Here is a 27,387-nt window from a genome sequence, read left to right as displayed (position 1 = left end):
CTACTCTCTCTCTCTCTCCATCTCCTCTCACCTTGTTTCTACTTCAGTCTCTGAGTTTGTGTGTGTGTACAGTTCTAAGGGCAATTAATTCCACCCAACTACTGGATTCAGGTTCCTGTTTTACAGACATTAGGTTCACCATTAAAAAGGGAATCATGATGTAAAAAATACATTTTTGTGATATGAAATAAATCTGCATATTATTTAACATCTTTGTGCCATTTCACTATTTTTAAATGTTACTGAGATAATGAAAACAGAGTTTTTACTCCAGGTGTCACTACCTACTCCCCTCCCTTGCCTGTGAGGAAATCAGTTAGGGCTTCACCTCTTTTGCCACAGCCATGCTGTCTGCTTGATTCAGATTAAATAAATTGAGACTAATAATCAGAGGATAAAATAAAGTGAAAACTCCATGAGTTATTCTGAAGAAGCACAGGTCTCATCTAAAGTTTTTTTTTTTTATTATTATGCTTTAAGTTCTGGGGCACATGTGCAGAACATGTAGGCTTGTTACATAGGCATACATCTACTGTGGCGGTTTGCTGCATCCATCCCCCATCATCTGCATTAGGTATTTCTCCTAATGTTGTCTATCCCCTATCCCCTGCTATCCCTCTCGTAACCCCCCATCCCCCGACAGGCCCTGGTGTGTGATGTTCCTCTCCCTGTATCATGTGTCCTCATTGTTCAACATCCACCTATGAGTGAGAACATGTGATGTTTGGTTTTCGGTTCTTGTGTCAGTTTGCTGAGAATGGTGGTTTCCAGCTTCATCTGTGTCTCTACAAAGGACATGAACTCATCTTTTTTATGGCTGCATAGTATTCCATGGTATATATGTGCCACATTTTCTTTATCCAGTCTGTTATTGATGGGCATTTGGGTTGGTTCCAAGTCTTTGCTATTGGGAACAGTGCTGCAATAAACATTCATGTGCATGTGTCTTTATAATATAATGTTCTACAATCCCTTGGGTGTATACCCAGTAATGGGATTGCTAGGTCAGTCTAAACTCTTACATTGGAAAGTGGCATATCTGGGGGAGGAAAGATTGAAAAGTCATCCTGATAAAAAATTCTACTAATGAACTTTGTACTTGAAATACAGTTTATGGATCCTTGCCATTCAGGAGAAGCCAGTGCTGATGACACAGAAGGCATAAGAGCCGAGGGGAAAACACGGGAGTAAAGTATTTACAGACATTGAGGGGAAAGCTGCTGTTACTGTTTTAACGTCATTTATAAATGGTTCTATTGTCATAATAAATACTCATCATGTGGATGCTATTTCATGCTTGGGGGCAAAATCTGTTTAGATTTTTGTTTCCAATAGTCTATTACAGACCCTGTAATTATGGAATAACTTGCCCAAAATAACTTGGTGAATTGATTAAAGAAATAAAAAGGATCAGTGGAATTAATTCTTGACAAACTTGTCTAGAATGCAATACGGGGAAAATTTATTTTTTCCCCCAGAGGAACTTTTATTAGAGAGTGGTGTTTAGCAGAGAGTGAAATTTCTTAGGAGGAAATTTCTGTTGAGTGTAAACTGTGGTATACCATGTATATTAAATCTCCATAACCAAATGAAATTCCTCTCAGGGTCCCAGGAGAAAGTAGACTATGTCATAACCATGTGGTGAGCAATGATATATTTGAATCAACTGACAAGTCTTTAGTGATGTAACCCTCTGAGGAAGGAAAACTATCAGTTAAAGCAACAGGCAGTGGCTAATCGCAATATTTTCTCAGCACCAAAACATAAGATGTGATTTTAGAAAAATTCTTCTCCAAACCAGCATTCATGGCATGAGAAATGCCAAGCCTAACTCCTGAGACAGAGGCAGCACCGCGCTTCGGGAAGCACATGTGGGAGAGATTCTGACATAGACTTGCTTTGTGGGATCAGCGCAATTGGCTTTATTTACAAACCTCACTTCTGAGATTTAAACCTTTTTGTTTTCTGCATTTATACTTTCTGGTTGATTCTGAAAACAGGCAATCGACGAGTTCAGTGAGATATTAGTTAAGGAGAATTTATCTTCAACCACAGCGTCAAGTGGATTCTCCCCCTTGCCTCTTATTTTTCTTTTTCTTCTTCTTTTTTTTTTAATAATACAGTTCGATTTAATAATTAAATGAGTACCCAGCATGTACAAAACAATGTGCTAAGTATTTCAGGAGACACAAATTTTAAGATGGGCAGATATGTAGTTAAGTATTTAAAGGAGAATTTCAAAAATGAAATTTACATCGTATTATAGACCAGTCCTGTAAAGAAAGATCTTACAAAGAGAATCTTAAACGTTTTCAAAAGAGAGAAAGTCACATCCTGCTGTCTGTGTTTGTGTAGTAGAAATGGTGGATGGGACAAGACCCAATTCTTAAATACTATTCTCTTTTTCATGACCTGCTGGGTGATCACTGATTGGATCCGCAAGTCTTGGCCCAAAATGTAGGAGAGGATTCCCTCATTCCACAGAACTTAACTGAATGGGAATGGAGTTCTTTCTGAGCCAAGGAAATGCTGGCTCTGATGGGAGGGGATTGCTGGGATAGTTCAAAAAATATGGGTGGAGCACTTCCACTCTGCATGCATTCTAGAGTCTCAGCACATGGCTGTGGCTTACAGGGGACCCACTTCTGCCCTCCTGGAGCTCCTGTTCCTGGATTATTGGGACCCATCTGTCTCCTGGAATATTGGGGTCCAACTCCTGGGGTACACAGCATGAAGGACACTCTTCTGTGCATTCCTTCCTGCTGCTGGTTTAGCCCCTAAACTTACCCTGTCTTTGCCTCCTAAATCAGTGTGTACCAAGTCCTTCTATAATAAGATGAGTCTTATTCTTCTGCAATTTTCTGATCCAACTTGGATTTTACAAATTGTATAAACTAATCTCCCTGTTTCCCAATTGACAGAAGGAATTCGAGAAGAACCAAATGGAGCCACTGTTTACAAAACATTTTGGTGTGAAATGAGGATGTTTTTTCTTCATCCAATGTATTTTGTACATGTAGATGTGTGTGTATAAAATATATGTGTGTATATCTATGTGTACACACAGATACACACCTGTAAAGTTTTGAAGAGCAATGAAATGAAAATTAGAAGAAATTATTCTCTTTATCAAGAAGTGATAGGACTATTAATCTGATGATATTTTTAAAATATAACCAAGGATATTTGTATAAGACAGGCATAAAACTTCTATAATTCTACCCAATTATATATATCTTTATAGACATACAAAGCTTGCCAGTAGTAATCATTTTACGATGTACATGTACACTGAGACATTGTGTTGTACACTGTAAATACGTACAACTCTTATAAAAATACATAAAATAAGGCTGGGCACAGCAGCTAACGCCTATGTCTCTAGTACTTGGGGAGGATGAGGCAGGTGGATCACCTGAGGTCAGGAGTTTGAGACCAGCCTGGTCAACATGCTGAAATTGCTCTCTACTAAAAATACGAACATTAGCCAGGTGTGGTGGTAGTGCCTGTAATCCCAGCTTCTCAGGAGGCTGAGGCAGGAGAATCAGTTGAACCTGGGAGGCAGAAGTTGCAGTGCGCTAAGATCATGCCACTGCCCTCCAGCCTGGGAGACAGAGCTGGACTTTATCTCAAATAATAATAATAATAAATAAATAAATAAATAAAATAACCAAATTTAAAATGAATCCTAGATTTCAATTATTTTTAAAACCTGTAAAAGTTCTGTAGGTTGTGTATTTCCTAAAGCAATTTGAGTCCATATAGTATTATTGTAAGTGCCGTAATGTAATTTTCAAGTTTATTATGGGAAAATCTATGTTTACATATTTCTGTGTCTATACCTACTCTGACATGTAGGGACATATACACATATTGAGGCATGCAGACTTTTTATTCCAGAAATTAATATGAAAAAGCATTTCAATATTGTACTAACAAATCATTTAGGTATTCTTATTGAACTACTGCTTACAAGGAAGCTAATAAGCTACCTTGAATTACTTTTAATCCCTAGTAAGCACCAGATGATAGAGAAAGATGTTGCGGCTCCTTAGATGTGAGGTAGCTGTCTTGCTACAAGCTCTTGTCATTTTCTTTTTCAAGTTGTTACTCTCTTAGTTGTCTTGTGTTTAGAATGTGTGGTTCAATGGATGCAGTACAAGTGAACATGGATTTGCTTTTTCTTTTAGGTCAAGCCAGACTCCAGTAGATGTAATGGGTTCTTTGGAGAGGAGGAAGCAGACAGCAGAGATGTATCCCATTCACTCTTGACATTGTCTGATACAAAAATGAGACATTTAAGCTTAATTTCTTAACAACAATAGCAATAAAGGCTTCAAGTACTGTAGCTGCTTGGGATATCTTTGCTACGGGGCCAATGAGGTGTCACAGCAAGGAGCTGGAAAACATTTTGGAAACCTAACTTTAAATGTCATCACACCATCCTTACCAGTTTATATTGCATTTGTCACTTTTAGATTTTGCCCTGAACACCTGAGCGATTGATTAAATGAAGATACATCTTGACCTTTAGGATTCATAGTCAGCTCGAGGCTCTTTCCAAGTGAAACAGACATGCTGGCAGTTTCTCTGAAAATGCTAGGGATTATCTCCTAAAAATACCTCCCTGTGGAGGGGAAGAAAAAAAAATAATTTAGAATAATGTGATAAACACTAGCATAGAAATATAAAAGACAGCGAAGTGTGATATGCTGGGCATTGCGTACGTGAGTTCTGGAGTCTGACTGCCTGGATTCCAATCCTGGTTTTATCACTAATTACCTTTGTGATTTTGGAGTGATTAAACAATGTCCTCAAGGTTTGTTTCCCCCTGTGTAAAATGAAAATAATACATACTTTCTAAAAAATAAAATGCCTTAAATAAAGGGCAGTCTGTGCCCTAGAGATGTTGTATTAAGTAGGGATCCCTGAGTTTAAAATAAAAAGTTTTAAGAAAAAGAATCATACAATAGCTTAAACATGGGTATATTTGTATGGTTTATACGTTGTGATAAAAATCTGTAATTGAAGTTTATATTGAGAGTAGACATATACTTTACATTAATGATTTCAAATTAATGATATGCTGAGTAGAACACAAAAAATAAATAAGTGGAATAGGTACTATTTTCTGAGGCCAAAAGTTAAGGCCTAGAAATAATGTAACTATTAAATGAAATTCACAATACTTTTTGAGTCTCTTTCAAAATGATGACGGAAGTTTTAATCTGGTAAAATTTATATATACTCATGATTCAGTGTGTCTGTGTGTGTGTGTGTGTGTGTGTGTGTGTGTGTGTGTGTGTTTGAGTCAGTCTTTCCTGAACCTTGCCTGGTTGATGCCATCTTTCTTGGAGAGTTGTAGGAACCCAAGGGACTAGGGGTTAGAAGCGCCTGGTTCCAGATCACCCTCTGCTGTGACTTGATACAATTTGACATGTAACTCATTGCATCTGGTCTTTTGTAACCAGCACCGAAACCTGCTCACCAAGGACATAACTCAAGTAATCTCGTACTCAGGACCATGTGGCACACCACGTGGGCCTCTCTTGTTCTAGGAATTGTTGGATGGTCCCTGCAGGCCTATCTGGATTTCTCCACTGTGTGGATCCTGTCCTCACAACCTGGACCTGGTGGGAGGGGCTTTCCATAAAGATGGTGACCTCCCCGAAGCCACAGCCGCCTGTGCTCTCAGGTCTCCCAAGCTCTCTGGGGCTGGTCCGTCTACATCGGTTCTCTCAAGAACATGATCACTTCTTGTTATCCAAATTGTCCCCATCCCTAGACCAGGCAAGCCTTATTGAGCAGCCAAATACTTCTAATCATAATTTCTCTTCCTTATGAAATAAAAAGCTGAAACACCTGATATCTGATATTATCCAATACCCATTCCCACTTTAAAATTCTGCTGTAATATAGCATATAATATATACCATGTGGTAATGTATACTACATTACAATATATATTTTTATTGTATGGTAATATAAAATAGTACTATGTTACTATATTATGATAAAATATATAATGCATAGTACTGTGCAATATTACCATATTATAGGATAAAATATATCACAAGTTTAAAAAAAATAAAGTATTATTAAATTCTATTATACAGTAAACAATATAATAGTATTATATATGGTATACTGTTTCTATACTGTATATATAGTATAATAAATATACTATAATTTATTAATAGAGTATATAACAATATATATTATATATCATATATGATATAGTATAATATATACTCTATAAAATATATAAAAATTTACTGTATATGATACATACTATATATGTTTACTTTATATACTATATATAGTCTATACAAAAGGTTTACTATATATACTATATATAAAATATGTAAAAATATTTTTCAGACTTACATGCTATGTAGAATATAATTTTTAAAAACTTTTCATACCTACAACCGATTTTAGATGAATTCTAGAATTGAATATGGAATAACTTACAGAAAATAAGCCATTTTACTGAAAAACCGCTAGTCCAATAATTACAGATAAAAGGCATCTGAATTTACGGAATACAGTCTGTTTCCTGATTACCCAGCCTCTGGATATGTCATCTGAAAATTAATCTAAGTCTCTCTGCCACATCCGTAGGTGATGATAAGATTTTTTTTTCATTTCAAAATAATTTATTTTATTTATAGACAGTTTTCCATTATCTTAGTAAAATTTCGTAATCTCTTGGTGATTTGGAAAACACCTTTTTTTTCATGTTTGAATTTATACCTCCGTAATTTTGGGGCTATTTCTACCTCTCTAAAATGAAGATACTTTAGCATGCTTGTATTTTTTATAAAACACTAAAAGGCTACAGTATGTTAGGGAGTAAGATGTATGTCATTTTGTTGAAATATTCAAAGTTTATAACTTTTTTAAAAAGTGTATACTAAAATATCCCCAAACTATCCTAGACCATCAACTCTGAATAGCAGCGGAAGACTTGCTACTATAAGACATCTGTGTGGATTATTGTGATTTACTTCAAAATATTCCTGCTTCATAATTTACGAGGTGCTAAAAATAAGCCATTGCTTATAAGAAGCAGGACTCCTCAAAGTGAAACAGTTATATGAGAATAAAATTTATTGCACCAGCCCTTATACAAAGAATACTCCCCAGATATTCCCCAGAGTCCTGTAGTATCCTCAGGAGCACATTTGTGAGCCACCAGGGAGTGAGTCTCGCTGGCTGTCCTTATAAGATTCCTCATTCTCAACCTGCATGGAGCAATGGCCATAAACATTTAATCACAAATTCAGCTCTTGAAAGTTCTTTATGATCAATTGGATGCACTCATCCTTCCACACCCCTGTCAGCTAATACTTAACTCCATTTTCTGTGCATACAAATAGGAATGATTCTATTACATTGTAGCTATTTGAAATCATATCACATGCATTTATTTTACCTACATTTGCCAATATCAAAGTCTCCCAGACCTCCAAATAGTAGTGCTATGACATTGGCTTTAAAAACTCTTAGCATCTTGAACTGTGGTCAATATCATTTGACCACACCCCTTTATAATCAAAACTCTTTATAAAACTGAATAAAGAGGACATGACGTTGTATTTATTTTAAAGTGTTATCCTGTTATTTCATACCTAAACTTACATGAATAGATAAGCAAAACTTCAAAACGGGCAATTACTAAATCTAAATCAAATGATCCTCAACAGTTTTTGTTCAGCTTTTAGAACTTAATGAGAATGTTTTGTTATTAAATAGCAATATTTTTGTTTCTAGATTATTTTAATCTTAACATTTTCTTGAGTACCTCTCAGTCTCAAACTTTCTGATGTATTTTTAATTAATTTGATACCATTATAGATTCACATATAGTGGTAAGAAATTATACAAAGAGTTTCTGTGTGCTCCATACCAGTTTCTCCAATGGAAACATCTTGCAGAAGTGTTGTACAATAATTGCACTATCAGAATATTGATGTATTACAGTGAAGTTATGGACTATTTCCAATTATGAGAATTTCTAGGGCAACTGCAAAGAAAAACAATTAGGTGAGATGATATTTGCATGTTTGGTTTTTAAATAAAATGTCAAACTTCTCCAGGGCGGCTGTACCATTTTCTATTTCCACTAGGAATATAAGAACAATCATTTTTCTTTATATTCTAGCCAGCATTTGATTTAGCAATTTTTTTTATTTCAGCCATTCTGATAGGCTGGAACATCATGTGTGATAGTTCTCTGTAGTTTTAGTTTGCATTCCCCTAATGTCTAATAAGGTTGAGTAATTGTTCATGTGCTTACTTGCCTTCTGATATCCTTTAGGTCATATGACTGTTAAGCTTGTTGCCTGTTTTCTAATTGGTTTGTTTGTTTTTTGCTGTTGAGTCTTGAGAGTTCATCGCATATTCTAGATACTTATCTTTTGTCAGATATTTGGTTTGCAAATGTGTTCTCCCCGTCTGCAGCATACACTTTTATCCTCTTAAAAGGGTCTTTCACAAAGCAAAAGTTTTTAAACTTTATGAAGTCCAATTTACTTTTCTTTTTCTGGATTATAATTTTGGTTTCAAGGATAGAACCTATAGCCCTAAATTCTGAAGAATTTTACCCTATTTTTTTCTAAGAGTCTGATTGATTTATATTTTACATTTATATTTGTAATCCACATTGAGGTAATTTTTATGTAAGGTGTTAAACTTAGGTCTAGGCTCTTTTGTTCATGTCTTTGGATATCCAGTTGTTCCATTACAATTTGTTGACTTATTCTATGAAATTGTTTCTGAATCTGTCGAAACTAAGTTGGAGATGTTTATTTAGGCTTATTTCTGGCTTCCTTGTTCTGATCCATTGAAGTATGGGTTTATTTATTTGCCAATCTGTCAATTGCCAATATCTAATAGTCTTAATTGTTGTAGGTATAAAGTCTGTCTTGAAATGAGGTAAGCTAATTTTTCTACTTTATCCTTTCACAAAATTGTTTGAGCTACTCTGTTTTACCTTCCTATATATAGTTTAGAATGATGTTGCAATATTTCCAAAAAAAACTTGCTGGAATTTTGGTAGAAGTTGTGTAAAACCTGTATCAGTTTGGAAAGAACCCATATCTTTACATTATTGAGTCTTCCAATCTATTGACGTGGTATATCTCCATTTAATTAGCATTACTCTGAATTTTTTCTTCAACATTGTGTACTTTTCTGTATATACTGCTGGGCATACCTTGTTGTATTTATACAGAAGCTTTTCTTTTTGAGTTATTATAATTGATGTATTTCAGATTTTGATGTCCACAAGTTCATTGCTGGTATGCAGAAATACAGTAGATTTTTATATGTTTATTGTGTGCCTGTGCATTTGATGACATCAAGTATTAACTCTATGAGTTTTCTTGTTGATTCCTTGGCATTTTCTGTAAAGATCACCATGCCATCTGCAAATAGTGGTAATTTTATTTATTCCTTTCTGACTTGTGTGTATTTATTTTCTTTTCTAGTATTATTGCATTCACAGCATCTTCCATCACAATATTGAATCAGAGTGTTCAAAGCAGATATTTCTTGTCTTGTTCCCAATCTTGCACAGAATCATTCAGTTTTTTACCACTAAGTAAAATGTTATATTTGGGCTTTTTTTTTTTTTTTTGGAGAGATATTCTTTGTCAAGTTGGAGAAGATTCCCTCCGATCACATTTGACGGAGAAGTTTTCTCATAATTCAGTGTTTATTATTGTCAAACGCTTTTTTTCTACATAGATTACTATGATCTGGTGATTTTCTTTGTTAGCCCATTAATATTGCAGATTATATGGATTAATTTTCAAAGATCGAACCATTCTTACATTCCTCTAATAAACACCATTTAATCATGGTGTATAATCCTTGTTATGTTGCCCACTTCTATTGTCTCTTACTTGGTTAAGGATTTTTGCATTTATATGCATGAGAGATACTATTTTATTTTTCTTTTATATATGTTTATCTGGTTTTGATATCAGAGTGTCTTAGTCTACTTAGGCTGCCATAACAAAATCCTGTAAACTACAGGGATTAAGAAACACAGGTTTATTTTCACACAGTTCTGGAGACTGAAAGTCTGAGATCAGAGCCCAGCATGTTCAGTTCCTGGTGATGGCTCTCTTCTTGACCTGTAGACAGCAGGCTTCCTGCTCTGTATTTACTGGAGTTTATTGAGTATGTGTCAAGGGAGAAAGATACTTTTCTGTTTTCCTCTTTTTACAGGACGCTAATCCTGTAGGATCAGAGTCCTAATTCTTTGACACCATTGAACTGTAATTACCTCTGTAAAGCCCTATTTCCAAATAAGTTATGTTGGGGCTTCAGTATGAAGCCCTTCAATATGAATTGGTGTGAGGAGCATAATTCAGCCCATAAGGAAAGGGTAGTGTCAATGCCACAAAATTATTAGGAAAGCAATGGATCTACTTAGGTTTTCTGGAAAAGATTGTGTGCAGTTAGTGTTAATTCTTTAATGTGTGTACAATTGATGTTAATTCTTTAAAGGCAGAATTCTCCAGTAGGAACATTTGGAACTGGAAATTTATTTAGGAGAAGTTTTAATAGCTCCAGGTCAATTCACATCATGTAGCTTTTCATTGGTTAGTTGTAATCGTTTATTTTTCGAGTTAGTGACCTATATTGTCTTAGTTGCCAAACGTACATATGTAGTTTCTTAATATCGTTTTTTCCTTCAGAGTTCATCGTATATTTAATGTTTAATGCCTAACAATGACTATTTGGACCTTCTGAAACTCCCAATCACTTAGTCACTCTGTCAATTTTATTAATTTTTTTCCCCAAAGGACTGGTTGTTTCATTATTTGTTCTTTTTTCTTTACATTTTATTGATTTCTATACTTTCCTTGTTTCTTACTTTGTTTCCTTTATCTTCATTCTTTTTTTTTTTTTTTTTTTCTCTGTTCCAGTTCTTGAGATGGGAATCTGGATTAGGGATTTGGGAGTTTTTCTCTTTTCTAACTTGTGTTTTTAACACTGTCATTTATCTTCTCAGCACTGCTTAACTGAGTCTTAAACATTTTAATATGTTGTATTTTATATCTTCATTCAGTTCATGTATAGTTATGTTCTCCTTTAGACTTCCTCTTTGATCCATGTATTATTCAGAAGTGTGCTGTTTATTTTCCAAGTAATTATATATTTTTCTGTCATTTTTATCTTATTAATTTATGATTTGATACCACTGAGGTCAGAGAAGACACTCTATATGCTTTCGATTATTTTAAATGGGTTGAGGTTTGTTTTATGGTCTATAATATGGTTTATCTTGATATATAGACTATGGGCACTTGAAAGAAATGTGTACTCTGTTCTTGTTGTGTGAAGTGCTCTATAAATATTGATTAAAAACTGTTGTTATATAGGGTTGGTGAGTTCTATAATCCTGCTGGACTTCATTCAGGAGAATTTAAACTCGTTGTTTTTTTCTTCGTTTTTTAAAGCCATGTTTGCTTTACTGAATTGCCATCTGAGTTGTGTCAGATAACATATAAATCACAAAGCAGTGTCTTATGGTATGATAGTGGTTTCTTTTTGCATTCATCAGTTATTTAGTTCTTCATGTGAATGAACTATCTGGAAGTGGTTTTGATCGGTATGCGATGGGAAAAAATTAAAAGAACAAATGAGTCTCTTTAAGGGGATTGAATTAAAAAATAAAGAACAGACAGCAGGTACTGCTGTTTACAAAGATGAATATAATTTGAGAGTTGGTGAAGGTCCCTGTGAGTTGGGCCAGCTAGGAAAGCTGATAAACCAAATCACAGGCATGGGAGAAGGCTCCTAGGAGGGTGAGAAAGGACAGACCAGCCTCCACAGTGCTGGAGTTTGTGGATTTTATAACATAGAAAATAAGCTACTTACCAGAATGTAGGTATTTTTTGCATTCTTATGTTGGGAGTCCTACTGAGGATTGCAGAGCTGCCTCAGGATTTATTTGCCCTCTAGACAGCTCACAGCCTATTGCATGGGGTCTTTGCCATCATGGTCATCTCACGTTCTCCAAGAGCACTGCTCAGAATCTAACTGAATCACAGACTATTTTACAGTCCACTCAATGGCTTTGTAATGCTTTAATGTTGGAGTGTACAAATGTTTATACACACATGCACACGCTTTGCCTGTCATATATATATATATATATACACACACATATATATGCGTATATATACACAAACATATATATATTATTAGAAAACATTTAAAATTAGAGAATTAGGAAAAAATAGATAATGCATGCTGGGCTTAATACCTAGGTGATGGGTTGATAGGTGTGGCAAACCATCATGGCACTCGGTTACCTATGTAACAAGCCTGCACATCCTGCACATATGCCCTAGAACTTAAAATAAAAATTCAAAGTAGTTTGCTGTAGATTATAGCCATCCAAAACCAAGGAGCATTTAAGACAAGGGCATATTATATACATCAGTTTTTTCAACAGTAAATTTTCTCAAAAGTTAATTAAATAAACGCTGATAGTTGAAAGTATTTGTTTTCAAATACATACCAACCAATGCCATGTGTGTGGATTATCTAAGTGTTTCATGCCATACTTCAAGTGAGCATACCACTGTTAAAGTTATTCAGTGATTTTATCACATAAGCTTTTGTAACAAATTCATGTTTTTAACTCATGTCTTGTTTTAAATTCAGATTATCGGGGTTTGAGCTGCCCTCCTCTATAGTGAGCACAGGATCCATCCTCACTCTGTGGTTCACAACAGACTTCGCTGTGAGTGCCCAAGGCTTCAAAGCGTTATATGAAGGTAGGAGATGCATTGCGTTTTGCACAAGCCTTCACTGTTCAAATGATCTAATACATGCTACTCTGGATGAACAATGAAAAAGTACACTGCTATCTCCCAGGTCGTTTTGTGGTATAGGCATTTGGCTTCTGTTTAATACACTGGCATTGGGTAACACTGTTAGAATCGCCAAACTTTCAAGCCCAAAACACGTTCTCAGTTTTTTTTTTTTGCTTAATGGTGAAACTTTTCTTGTTTGGATTTTTTTTTTGTTGTTGTTAATTTGTAGTGAATATGTTTTGGGACGTTTGAATATGAACTTTTAGCCCTCTTATACAGTGAATAGTTTATTTTTATTGCAGAAGGATTTTATGACCTTTTTGGTTGGACAATTATATTGATAGTGCTTGGGTAAAGGAAATTTCATTAAGTGAGCTTTTGTTGTCATAGCTAAAATTTTTAATAGAGAAAATTAATTTGTTTTTACTGTTTTATCATGCAAGGCATAGAGATTTTATTTGTTTTCATGTCTTCAGATTTGCGCCTAGATACTTTGGGATATTGCTATCATTATTAAAATAGCTTTTGGCAGAAATTTTTTTAAAAAGCAGAGATAGAACTTTGGAAAAGGAAATTATCTTTTTAAGTATTAGGTTTTAAGAAACTGAACTAGTAATACTTCAAAGGCTGAGGTGTGTCTACCTTAGTATTGTTTTGCTGGAGATTTTAAATTTTGTTTTACATGTAATACAAGAGCTGTTGTCTTTAACACAAACTCTGGAGTCTGTAAACTTAAAAAGCAATCTGTGGATAGAGGTATAAACCAATCCCTATTTACAACACACATTGTTTACTTTGGATGTTGCTCTATGCTATGTCAGAAGCTTATATTCTTATTGGGAATTCTCTGTTGGTCAAAAATGATATTTTGTGGAAAGTTAAAATATACTTGTGGTTTGTGCAGATGAGTTTGGCTGTAGTGAAATTATCAGAAAATAAGAGTAGAAGGGTCTCTTTGCAGAGACATAGGAACAAACAAGTTTATCCTTTCAGTTAAAGGTATGCGTGGAGTCCTGCTGACAATGGTGTGCAATTCCACCTCTAGTGTCTTGCAGGCCACGGCATTTGTGCATAAGCCAGCATCAGTGGCTGGAAAGAGTCTGTCACCTTTAAGTATGTTACTGTCAAGGAATAAGTTAATCTTTGGAAAGCAACAGGCCAGTTTTGCATCAATGGATGTTATTACCTTACAGTTTTGATTTTATCAGTGTATCCCTTCATATAAACCCTAATTTCCTATAACTTCATTTTTTTAGAATATTACAGAAGCATCTCTAAAGCAATCCATACCAGCTCTATGCAAAACATACTTTGTCCAGTTAACATACGATATTTGTTCAGAACATAGATAATGCTTCCACATTTTAGAAAACTTGGCAATTTTCCACCCCTCCTGATAAAGTTGATGATTGAAACCAGGTGTTTATTAGGTTCTGAAAATTAATGTTGTGAAAATTCTGTTGCTGCTGAGAAATTGCCACATGAATAATTCTATCATATGTTTCTGGGCTGTTGTTGGCTTTACTGATGGTCACAATGGTATAATAAAACATACAGGGCAAGCTTGTCTATGTTGGAAAAATATTTGTGTTACTCCAAAAGACCAACTGGAAAACTTACTAGAAAATGGAAGTAGGATTATAAGTTAAGTTACCTGTATTTATTTTTTAATATGGCTATGTAGAAAATCTTTTTGTGATACTATAGTATGATGTTTACAAGTAAAGACGAACCTACATTTAAAGAAAAAAACCTGCTAAAAAGATGCTGTTGGCTAAACCAAAATGGTATCCAGTATGTAATATCTGTATGTTAACATTATTTATCAGTTAGGTTTAAGGTCTCCTGCAAAAATAAGTATGTATTATCTGGAAAAAAAATTATCAATTACAGTCTTAAGTGGAAGATTAAAGAAAAGAGAATTGATCTAGAGGAGAGGAGAGCTTTCATAGCAATATTTATTGTAAGTACCAAACACTTTAGCCATAAACGTTAGACAACTGTAACTTACCAAGGCAATGCCATGGGATTTTATTAAAAGTGCATAAAATAAGCCAATATACCTATTCATATGTGTATGTGAAGCAGGATCAATTCTAGTGGTCAGAAAAATATCTCAAGTTGCTTTAGAATTACAAAATTCTTTCTCTGATGACTCAGACTTCCTTCTTTCCTGTTAGTTTTTATTTTGAAGAGGCTGCCCAAGTATCCTGTTATTTGACCCATCAAGTAATTTGTGTGAGTCAAATAATAGAATAAAATATTGATCTATTATCCAAGACCTGTAAAGGTAACTGGATTTAGATATAAAATGAGATTTTATGTTAAAATAAACTCATGTTATTTTCTTTCAATTAAAACTAGAATTAGGTAGTATTACCGGAGAGCTGTATAAATTTTTAATTGAAATTTACTGGCTTGAAATGAGAAAAGTCTTCCAAACTTCTAAGAGCTGTATAAACACGGTCACCTTGGAAACACACAGAATCCGGACACTGAACTCAAGTATTTTCTGGCAGCATTTTGGAAATGGCATTGTTTACATAAGTTGTTATTCATAAATGGAAGTATTAAGCTACATAATGAGTATGGAAACAATAAATTAGAATATTGTAATTAACATGTTCAGTCATTGAATTTAACTCAGGAAATCCAATGAGAACATTGACAAAACTTAAAGTAACAGTGATTATTTACAGTATATTACTTTCTGAATATAGACCTTAGCAAGCCTTAGCAATCAAGTGTATAGATTAAAATTAACCCTTTTTTAACTGCTAAATACAGAATAAAATTACAGTTACTAACTTAATAAAGTGTTCTTGTAGGATTTTACTTGCTATTTCTATACTTGGATATTAATTTCCATTGCAAACCAACAAATTTGCATAACTGATAAGTTTATAACAGAAAATATTAGGATTACATATAATTTACAATGAGAGAGATTACTATTAAAATTACTATATGTGCCCAATTTTGAATTTCTATGTATAAATTTCATGTATTGGTGTATTTCTGTCTTCTATTATCAAAATCTTAAATATTAAGAAAATATTATTTTGTTATCATGCTTACCTTTGTTTGAAGAAAAGCATTAGGAGGTCAGAAAATTGACATGAGACAAAGGCTGACAAGTATTAGACTTGAGGACACTGAAGAAAACATATGGACTGGGCAATATACATTTACCTAATAACTGTGCCCCAGAGAGCCTCTCACGCTGATGGACTTTCTATGTTGTTTTTTTTTTTTTTCCTCTCTTTAGGTTTTAAAAAGGAATTCATATATTTTATAATGGTTTTTCCTATTAGTAAAAATGTAAGCTAAAGATTGGAAACATGAGTGAATCTATTATCAAAACTCTTGGACTCAAAATGTTTGTCGTTTTGGTTCTAAAGTCTAAATATGTATTTTTTAAATCAAGTTCAGTGCACATTTTTATTGTGAATGTCATTTCAAAGGTTTTATAAACTATTTGGTACAATCTTCATACAGGGACTTCAATAATTTAAATACTGGTCATATTTTTAAAATCTTGCTTTCAGGAATTATATACTATAAGTTGACTTTTTAGTTCTTTTTGTAAATAAGTTTTTTTTTTAAGTAATATTCTTTATGATCTAGTAGCTTGTGGAAAATAGAATTTTTGTACATAATACAACTTGTTTTTGGATAGAAAACACCAATTCTCAATCAAAATAGTGACTCCAATATTTATTAACTAACATCAATGCTTGGTTTGTATAGAACATTTCTCCACAGCGTAAGACAATTGTATAGATTGGACACAATTTTTTTTGTAACAATCGGCAAAAGCTTTATTCATGGGATGGCAGGACTTTGAAATAAATCTGAATGAAATTACGCATTTTGGTACAGATATTTATAATAAAATTGACAAGGCAGAAGAAAAGTTAAATTGGATTATTGATTAAAGCAAAGCTGATAAGAATGTTAGGAACCTATTTGTATTAAGATTCCTTTAAATATCATGATTGATATTGTAGTTAAAAAGGAGAAAATAGTTAAATGCAAACACATGTATCACATGTTAATTATAATGTTCTAATTTTACATATTCAACATTTGCCTCAACTTCACAAGGGGCCATTTGTAAATAAACTTGTTTTAAATTTTATGCATAAAATCTCTAACAATCTGAAAGTATCAGACATTTTAATGAATAAACAGTGGAGGTACAGTGAGGAGGAATTCAATAATACTAAATAGCAAAACTGTGCTTATGGCAGAAAACGATTTTTCATATAAATAAAATAGCTTACTGATTGGAGTGGGAAAATCATCTCCCCATGAACATGGTTTAAGAAACTCGATGAAATCTAAAGGAGTTCTTTTATGTTTGTTTTTGTCTTAAAATCATTCTATCAATTATAACATTGTGTTCTACTCCTTAAAGTGCGTGTGAATAGACAGGTAGATGGATGGATGATGAAAAAATGGATGATAGGGTAGGTAGACAGATGGTGGATAGATGGATATATAGGTTATGGATGGACTTAAAACGGACAGATGTGTAGGTAGATGAGAGATAGATAGATAGATAGATAGATAGATAGATAGATAGATAGATAGATAATGTTTGGATGGTTAGGTAGCTAGATATGTTGGTTGGTAGATAGACAGACAGACAGACATGCCTTGGACAGTGTAAAGCTCATACCTGACTTTTCTTATTAAATCTTCACAGAAATTGTCTAAGTGAAGTAAGGCGACCTATCAGATAGAGAAAGTGAAGTAGTAAACTACAGTATTTTAGCTTCCCAAGATCCAATAGCTGCTAGGTAATGAAAGCAAATATTATCCACATGTCTATGTATCGCAGAAGCTGCAATCCTCAAACACTTTCTGTTTCCTCTTGTATATTTAAGTTTATGTAAACACATGTACACAAATATACACTCAAAAATGCACACATCTATACACATGTTCCCACACACATATAGCTCTCCATACTTACATATGCACACACAGTATATAAGTGAATACACAGATTTGCTCATTCATTTCTTCTCTCATTTATTTACTCAGCATTCATGGGGCCTCTACCAGAGACAAATTACTGAGTTAAGTTAGAGGAACACAGAGATGAGATGAATAGTATTTATTCTCAGTGACTAGTGGAGGAGAATGAAATGATCCAAGAAAATATTCGTGTAATTTGGTGTGACTCGGTAGTCATGCCAGCTTTACAAGATAGGGCAAAAGAGGAAGGGAAAGACTAGGTCTATGTGGACCTAGTAGAGACCATCATGGAGTGGACACTTGGGCCACCACCCGAAGGACATGTTCTTAAAACACATGTGCTAAACGCCTACTTTGTGCCAGACCCTGAATAGAAGTTCTCAAGGAAGACAGGCAATAGAAGGACCTTTCTGAGTGAGGAGGAACACCTTCAGAAATATGGAGGAAAACAGATGGCTGTCTTAGAGAATGCTCAGCAGTGTGGTTTACAGGAAGAGGGGGCACAGAAGCGAGGCGGAGTTGATGGAGGCTGAGTTTAGTGGGGAGCAAAGGGAGGTGATCCTGAGCCTGGGTTCTTGGGAGCTCAGAGAGCCTAGAGCTGAGTCCTTCTGCCCTATCTTGAGGTTAGGAAGTTGAGTTTATGTTGTTTTATCCTTGCAATAGAAAACTTAATCTGTGAGATCCCTTACAAAAGGCTGAATTACTTTCACTGGGCGATGAAATACAGTACAGCATTTTTGTTTGCATATGCTTCTATGTGACAATTTATCATCTTTTGGCTATTAAGTGATAGTTATAATGTCCCAAAATACGTGCAGGCAGAAGACAGCACATGGATTAAATGAGTTCTGAATTCTCAAAGCACTTCATGGAAGCCAGTAGGTGGCACCTAAAATGCCTGCTCTGTGGGTCATTTCTCTTTGTACCCTTGAGGTCAATAATTAAGTCTAAGGAAAATTTGAATCCTTGACACTTGGCCCATGAGAAATATTCGAAAATATTTTTGATAAAAATCTACACTTACTCCTAACTTAATTTCATCTGATGGTTCATATTGCTTTCTTCAAAACCTAAAAGGAAAACTCCCAGTAAGTGTTGCAATTGAAAATTTGAATCTGATTTTCTGTCTAGTGGACACACCGACTCATGCAGAAGTTTCTTAAAAAACAAAAAAAAAAAAAAAAAAAAAAAAAAAAAAAGATTACTGAACTGATTTCAAGATAAAGAGATTATATGATCCACAATATGGATCATAGTTTATGGCTTCCAAACTGTGGATAAGCACATCCTCTTAAAATTTTTGCTCAGTATAGGACATGAAATGTAATCCTCACAAACAGAAAATGAGTGAGTAGTATTGATTAATCCATTGAACATTTATTTTATGGAAGAAAATGGCCAACACTTTCATGTATTCTTTGAATTTTCACCAGAGAAAAGTGAATCTTGGCTGCTACGGAGACCTTTTCTTCAGGTTTCAGGAAGTAATTAACACTAAGGGTGGGCGGGGCTTCCTGTTACCAGGGTGTCCCTCTGTTGGCTGAATACGTGTGGCATTTTCCTCTGACACGTCCCTCAAGTAGAATTTTCTTTCCTTTAACGCCTATGGATCTGGATTTAGAAAGAGCAGCTAGATTATTACCCTTCAAGCTCAAAGCTTTATTTAGAATGTCAGCACTGATTTATTTCTCCCTTGGAGTGATTACCCAAACGCCACCTGAATTAAAGCGTGCAGCATGCATGATGCACCTGGCAGGTTAGAAATGCTTCCTTTTCAAGAAGGTGCACACGGGAGCAGCAGCTGGCTCTCCATAAGCCCACACTAGAACACTGTTTTAGATGTATAACAAATGCAACATTTCCATACTTACTTTCCTCTGGGGTAATCAGGGAACTTAGACTTGTAAACCCTGGTATCCTTTCTGCAAACACACTCCTTCCTCATTTTGTAACAAGTAGAACTAGGGTCATCACCTTACCTGTCTCTAGGCTTCGTTGCCAGAATCTGCCAAAATCTCTCCTTTGTCCTCCATTTGCAGGGGTTTTGAGCACTAGTTATATTAGAACCACTAATCAAACTTTGCTAAATGACATTTGAAAATACTCACTGGGTAAGTTCTAGGGATCAGTGGTACACCATTGCATGTATACTCCACAATACTGTCTTGTGCAGTTAAACGTTTGTTATAAGGTTAGATCTCATACTAAGCATTCTTGCTATAATAAAATAATTTTTTAAAAGAAAAGAATTATTGCTGTGAGTACATCAACACTAACATCTTCTAAAAGAAGGAATATAGCAGAAATATAATTGCTCTCTGAAAGTGCAACTTTAAAACAATCAAATGATGAGAAGAGAGATGCTGAACTGCAGGGAAGAAACAAATTTAGCCAATCTAGGAAGGCTTACATGCTGTCTGTGACTTCTAATGTGTCTGATAAAAGAATGAATGATACAATTGGTTTGGGCAGCCCCATGAACCTTGTAAAAGTGCATTGCCCAAGGAGAACGTGCCTCATTTCGTATCAGCCTCAAGGAAAGGGAGCCTTAGCCAGCTCACAGTTGCACCCTGATGGTTTCATGGCTGCAGTCAACTCACCAACCTTCCCTGGGATGTGTGTGAATATAGGGTGTTAACTGTAATTGTTCTGGTCCACTGTGAGGCCATCCATGTTCCATAGATTGAACTTTCTTAGTTTGAGGGTCATGAAATATCTCTGACTATGAAGCTGTTAAAATATATGCACAACTTTGTGAGTTTTTCTGGAAGAATATTTTATAAACTTCAAGTTGTCACAAATTTCATAACTAATGAAAGATAAAAATGGCTTCTGTCCATTGGTAATATAAGTTAACCTGAGGCATTAGCCTTTCTTTTATCTGATTGTTGTCAGCTATCTTAGGTCTTATTTTTTCTTGTTCAGAATTCCTTGTTCAAGCAGGCATCCTTCCATTACACTTTGCCTTCACATATAGGCCTAAGTCATGTCAGTGTAAATAGTCTAATTCCTATGAACTTTATTTTACACTTTGTCTTATGTGTTGTTTATGTGAACTTAATTAACGTACCTTTAACCCTGACAATGAATCTTCTTTCAGCATCACAAAATCTAGTTTCTCACTCAATTGAAAGAGACCATTGCATATTCATTAAGGGAAATTCCATTTGTGAGGCCGTATTAGCACATTCTTGTATTAATATAAAGAAATACTGGAGACTAGATAATCTGCAAAGAAAATAGGTGTAATTGGCTCATGGTTCTGCAGGCTGGACAGGAAGCAGGGCCTTGGCATCTGCCAGGCTTCTGGTGAGGCCTCAGGAAGCTTCCAGTGATGGTGGAAGGCGAGGGAGGAGCTGGTGCAACACAAGCCAAGAGCAGAAGCAAGAGAAGGAGCGAGAGGTGCCATGCACTTTTCTGTTAACTTTTGGTGAACCTTTTTCATTGTGTCCAGGGTAGTACAAGCGGATGATGCTAAACTATTCCTGAGAAATCCACCCTCCATGATCTAATCACCTGCTACCAGGCCCCACCTCCAATTTTGGAGATTACAATTCAACATGAGGTTTGCACATTGACAAATATGCAAACTGTATCAGAGGTACATTGAGATATTTAGGTAATCATTTGCCCTGGCTATACACACACATATACACCCACGCATGCACACACACACACACACACACACACACACACACACACACACAGTCTTTGCTATGTTGCTGTATACTTTCTATCAAGGCATCATAAGAGAACATTTTCTTTAAATTTCTGGTACTACTGAAAATGATTCCTTTTAGTCCTATATGTATTGAGCTCAGGAGATGTGCATGGTACATTAAAGTGAAAAAATGCAATATGATTCCATTTTGGTAAAGATATAAATAAAAATACTGGTATAGGTATGTGACCATCCACATATGTGTGCATTCTTATATGTTTATATGTACAAATACATAGCATACATACATAAGCTTTTATGAGTGTTCAGAAAAGTGCAGAAGAATATGTGAATTGTGAAAATAAATTACTTTTAAGAAGAATGGAATGACCAGAAAAAGGGATTGTTGTATTTTTTTCCAAATAACTGTTATTCAGCTCATTGCAGTGAGCACAGAAAAAATTAAATAAGGAACGTTATAGAGTGAGAAATGTCTGATAAAGATGTGGAAATTAATATTGTTAAGTGGATCTCTAGCTCTTAATTAAAATTTGAATGAAATATAGAACCAAGTAATTAAAAGTCCTTTACTATGTATTTTTTTCAAATGGTTGTTATTGAATCCTAAAACCAGCACTGTAGCTGATTTTTTATAAGAGAAAACAAAGTGTTCTTGTTAGAAATCTACTCACAGAAATAATCGCTTGCCTACAAGGAATATAGTAAAGGGCAAGGCAATTCCATAGAAGAGCCAGTTTCAGAATCATTTTTCAGTAACTATATATTAATATTTGTACTTGACGGGTTTTGTAGTTCATTTTGTGTTGCCATATTACTTGAGACTGGGTAATTTATAAAGGAAAGAGATGTATCTGATGGTTATGGAGGCTGGTGGGTTGAAGATCTGGTGGTCAATCTTGGAGAGGGCCTTGGGATGCCTTATAATGGGGCGGGGAGGGGAGGGTGCTATCATATGGTAGAGAAGCAAAAGGAGAAGCATGCCTGCAGAAGGGGTGAGACACAGGGGCAACCTCCCTTCATAACAATCCACTGTTTTAAGCACTAACGAACTCCTGCTAGAACAAATCTAGTCTGGAGAGAAAGACATTCATTGATCTTATTAACCTAATTGCCTCTAAGGCCCCCACCTCCCAACCTTATTTTATTGACAGTTAAACTTCAACATAAGTTTTGGTGGCAACAAACCATATCCAAACTACTGCAGAGGGGATTCCCAACTAATGAGTTATTCCACTTGCATTTCTTAATATTTTGCATCTTAATCATAATTTAAATTGTATTCTCTGTACCACTTCTCTCCCAAGACTTTTTTGGTTTTTATTGATTTTTTCCCAGAACTCACTCTCTTGTGTCAGAGGTAAATTTCTCCAAGTTTATATGCATATACATTACATTTGATAATAGGCACGTTCAGAAAATGATTGAAAACCAAACAATTGGTCATTATTTAAAATGAACTTTAGTAAGCAAAAATGAGACTGCATGATTTTTCATAGTGTCTTTCTTTCTTTTACAGTAACTAGAAATTAGATGGCTTTCTGTTTAAACACCATCAGATATTGGCTATATAGTATTTGGACACTAAAAATGCAAAGTTTTAGGGTAAATTAATTTAATTATTTACACGTGGATAAGACCAAGAATTCTGAGGTGTGGGTTGAATCCAGTTTCCCAGTCACTGTGAGTGTGACCGTTGTGCTGGTGACTAAGCCCTCATTACCTCAACTTACTTTCACTTGTAAAACGAGAAATAGTACCTACCTTAAGAGTTGTCATGAGGCTTACAGAATCAGTGATCTAAACTGTTGGAGTCAGTATCCGGTTTAGAAAACTTTTAATTTATTCTTCCATTTGACCTGGATTGGCCTAGAAGATGGCCTCAAGGAATATGCAGTATGGTTCTTTCTTCCAATTTATGCATGAGATGGTATTCTCCTGTAGCACTGAGGCCTCTCTCATTTTGTGCTAAAGTTCTCTTTGCCCTCTTATTCTCGGGAAGCCTGTGTCTGCCTCTGTCCCACCTGCTCCTCCTCTAAGCTTTGTCTCTTTATCTGGTTTATGTGTTTAAAAAAAAAAAAAAGTAGTCAAATAATGATGAATCTCTGTTCTTTGAAGTCAGAGTGCAGAGAACAAATTCACCCCTGCTGAAGCGTTGAGTGGCATGTGCCGAATTTATGATGAGCTGGAAAGTTACGTATTTTGGTCTGGGTTACATTTTTAAGGTTCACAAATACCACCTCCTGTACATAGGCATTCTTGCTGTTGTTTTGTTTGTTTCTGCTCCAAAATGACTTACTTAGAGGAGTATGGGGAGAAAATCACTGAGAAAAAGTAGATTATCTTTTGTTAGTTTGAGGCAGTTCTGGGAAAAGATGTGAGACAATGACATAGATTTGGATTAACAGAAGAGAAAACATTGACATGCATTGACTTAAAACAAAGAAAGCCAAGAACACTGGAAATAAACATTAAGTATCTAAATTACAGCAAAATTATATTATAGTTTCTTAAATCAAATTCTTTTTTATTTTGTAGATAACTTTTTAAATTTGCCCTTTGAAAGTCATTGTGTAAAAGATAAGTATAGTACATTAAATATAATTAATGTAGATGCTAAGCTTTAAAAAACTTCACTCTCTGCTATCTAATAAATTCAATGCCAAATGTGGACCCAAATGACAAAAAGTGATACAAGTATTTGTTTTCTTTGCAGAGTTCTTAAATCAGTGTACAAAGAATTCACAGTTCATCTCCATTTCTGGATTTGACTGCAACATGTAAATTTATTGTTTTTGATGTTCTTGCTACCTAAGATTTTTGATTTACTGAGGATCAAACAAGAGTCTGTGTTTCTAAATCTATTTTTCAATGTATATCTTAGTCTAAAAAGTTTCCACCTTTATTGTGCATTTATTTTCTTTAAATGAAGCCAGAAAATGGTAATCGAGAGCGTCATCTGAACAATAAATATACCATTGACCTCTACAAAGTTCATATTCTGAGAGCTGGTCACATATGGGCTTATTCTTGGTTTCAACAAAATGAACTATTGATTTCATTGATCAACTTGAAAAGGTATCATATAGAGTACATTTTCCATTATCAATTATTTCTTATTTTAATTCCTTATTTCACATTTCATTCCTTTGTGCAAATCAGAGTAATGTAAACCTAAATAGGAGAATCTTTGATTGTATCCAAGAATTGATAAGAAACATGTGATATAGAAGTAAAATTAAACCACAAAAGACAGTTAATAATTCATGCAGTTATTTGTGTTCTCCCAATTCTTTTCTTTGAAATCTCATCATGGAGAATCCTCCTTTAGTAGAACAAAATGCCTCTTTCTTGACAGTAGAGGACGATATGCCCTTTCCACATAGCTTCCCAGTTCAAGTAACTTCCTCAAAGACATTTTTGACACTGGTTCTCTCATAATATAATCTTCTATTCTTTCACGCCCTCTGGGGAGAGGGCAACACCACCGTCCACGAAGGAGAAATGGCAGGCTGGGGGCTGTCAGCTTGCAACACTGATTTGTATACATCCGGCTAAGTGTTGTAGTCATTTTAATCAAATGTATCTCCTAAGCTTCCATTTTGTTTTTCCAATCAAACATATATTTTTTGTAAAACATGCTTTTAAATATTAGAATAATGGAATGGAAAACTACATGTGGGAAGAGGAGGAGGGTGAGTAAGTGGACAGCTGGTGTGTGGGGACTCTCCGTTTTCTCCTGTGATTGTTTGGGAGTAGGAGGATAACAAATGGGACACTTTGTTCAGGAATAAGATGCTGCACACATTTCAGCTTGGGATGTGTTATCCATCTTAACTCATAAAGATGAGCTTTCAACATTCCACATCTGATTTTTCATTTTTTAAGACATTCACACTTGCTCAAAACCTTGCCATATGCTACAATACTGACATATCAAAATTTATGTATTTACTTGACTTTTTTTAAAGGAATGCTGAGATGCATGAATCATGGAAAAACTACAGCTTTTTATGAGTATAGTGATAACAAATTTATATTTATATTAAGTTCACAAAGACAAGGACACTAATTAACTTGTATTACAGTGAGTTCCAATGTATTTAACACTGAAAACCCTGGAAATTTAAGTCAGGTATCATTTTATTTATAAATTACTGTATAAAATTAGCTTAAGATATCTATAGTATGAATGGAAACACTGCAAAAATACAACAAAGTAGAATGAAATTTATTGCCTTACAATATTATATGTAGTATGAACATTTTACAACATACTTTTTGTTTTAACCACATTTAACTGTTTGCATTTTCAGAAACCTTAATGCAAGATACCTTATAGCCTCAAAGTAACAATTGACAGTTTTTTAAAACATGTTATTATATATGTTTTCATTTCATCCATACATATAGCAGGGATTTTATTCCTATGAAGTTATACTAAAATACATGGTCATTTTTTTAAATGTTCCATTGACATCCTGTGGCATAGAAGAGCTGGAATTCAGGGGTGCTCAGTCTAAAGAGGACAGGCAAATGTTTATTATAAAGGGCCAGAGTTAAATATTTTTGGCTTTGCTGCTCATCTGGTGTCTGTGGTAACTACTCAAATGTGCTGCTACACTGTGAAAGCACCATAGACAGTACTTGAGTGAGCTTGGCTGTGTTTCAGTAAGTCTTTATTTGCAAAGACAGGTGACCCATAGCTATAGTGTGGAATCCCAACCCAGAAGTGAGAACATTTTCCTTCTTAGGAAACAAGATATTCTTGTCTTCTAGGTCAGCTTGGCCTTATTATTTAACCTACTTTTTCAGTGCACAATAGAAAAAGTAAGTGGCCCTCAGTAGGAGCTGTATTTGCAGTGGCCACTGAGAAGCTCTGCAGTAAATGACAGGACAACTTTGTTAGTCACCTTCATCAAACATCAGATGACTCAGGAAATCTAGTAAATTAATTTTTTCTTAGTTGACAAACAATATATTCTCTGGAAGAATTTGGACACCACAAGCTTGTTTAACATTTTCTGTGTGTAGTTTTTGTGTAAGGCACAGCCAGGAGGAGTGTCTGTGCTTCGTGTTGTGTGGCCAGTCCCAGCCTTCTGCCACTTTCCTGGGTGTGGGTGTCTTACGCATCTCAGAAACTCATACGCCTGCAGAAGATAGGACTATGTGCTCCTTAAACTTCTTAGAATGAAATGTAGTGCCAACTAATCAAAGTCCTTGTTTCCATCTAATTATTGCCCAGAGGATGATGAGTAGAAGATTTATCAGAAATTTGGCTCTTAGGGTACCGTTTTTATGAGGTTGGGAAGAAAATGTTGAGTTTCATGAATCATCTAATTGTCATTTATATTTCCCTAAATTGTGTCACTTTGAGTGTGTTGAATTCACAACTGGAAGCCCAATTGCAAAGAGCGTGTTTTGTTTGAATTGCACTATTCCGGGGGGCAAATGCACCAGGAGAGCCACTTGCCCCATTTGGGGGGACTTGGAGCTCGTTACAGTAGAACGCGGCACCAGTGGAAAAATCCTACTCAGCATATCTAAATTCTAATGTGTGCACGATTATGCTCACTGCCATCTGACAGCTGTTTGGTTTCGCTGTGAAATGAATTAGTGCTGTCATTTTACTAATAGACCAAAAATAAAATTGCTGGCATTGTTTCCAGCAGGCAGTTCTAACAGAAGCCAGTCTGAATGAATTGCCCTCTCACTCCTCACAGTCACGCCTGCTACAGGACAGGCTAGCAGAACATAAGGCATTACTTGGAATGCTAATCAAAGGAAACAAGATGCTCCTTGGAGCAAATATTACTTAGGATTGACCAAAAATAACCACATGCATTTCTAAAATGGTGAGTGGATAGCCTCTAATGCGTG

General features: G+C 35.0%; 1 protein-coding gene across 2 annotated transcripts in view; it reads left to right on the top strand.

The window, feature by feature from the left end:
• The window catches only part of CSMD1 (CUB and Sushi multiple domains 1), a 2,101,842-nt gene that overhangs the window by 576,808 nt on the left and 1,497,647 nt on the right, over window positions 1-27,387 (top strand). For both annotated transcript variants that reach the window (XM_032260320.1, XM_032260321.1), the window contains exon 3: window positions 12,691-12,803. In XM_032260320.1, the coding sequence (XP_032116211.1) occupies window positions 12,691-12,803 (113 nt within the window). The remainder of the gene's footprint in view (window positions 1-12,690; window positions 12,804-27,387) is intronic.

Source organism: Sapajus apella, unplaced genomic scaffold (genome assembly GCF_009761245.1).
Source record: "Sapajus apella isolate SASKATOON/1434 unplaced genomic scaffold, GSC_monkey_1.0 scaffold116, whole genome shotgun sequence".
NCBI classification, from domain to species: Eukaryota; Metazoa; Chordata; class Mammalia; order Primates; family Cebidae; genus Sapajus; species Sapajus apella.
This window is presented reverse-complemented; position numbering and strand designations above follow the sequence as displayed.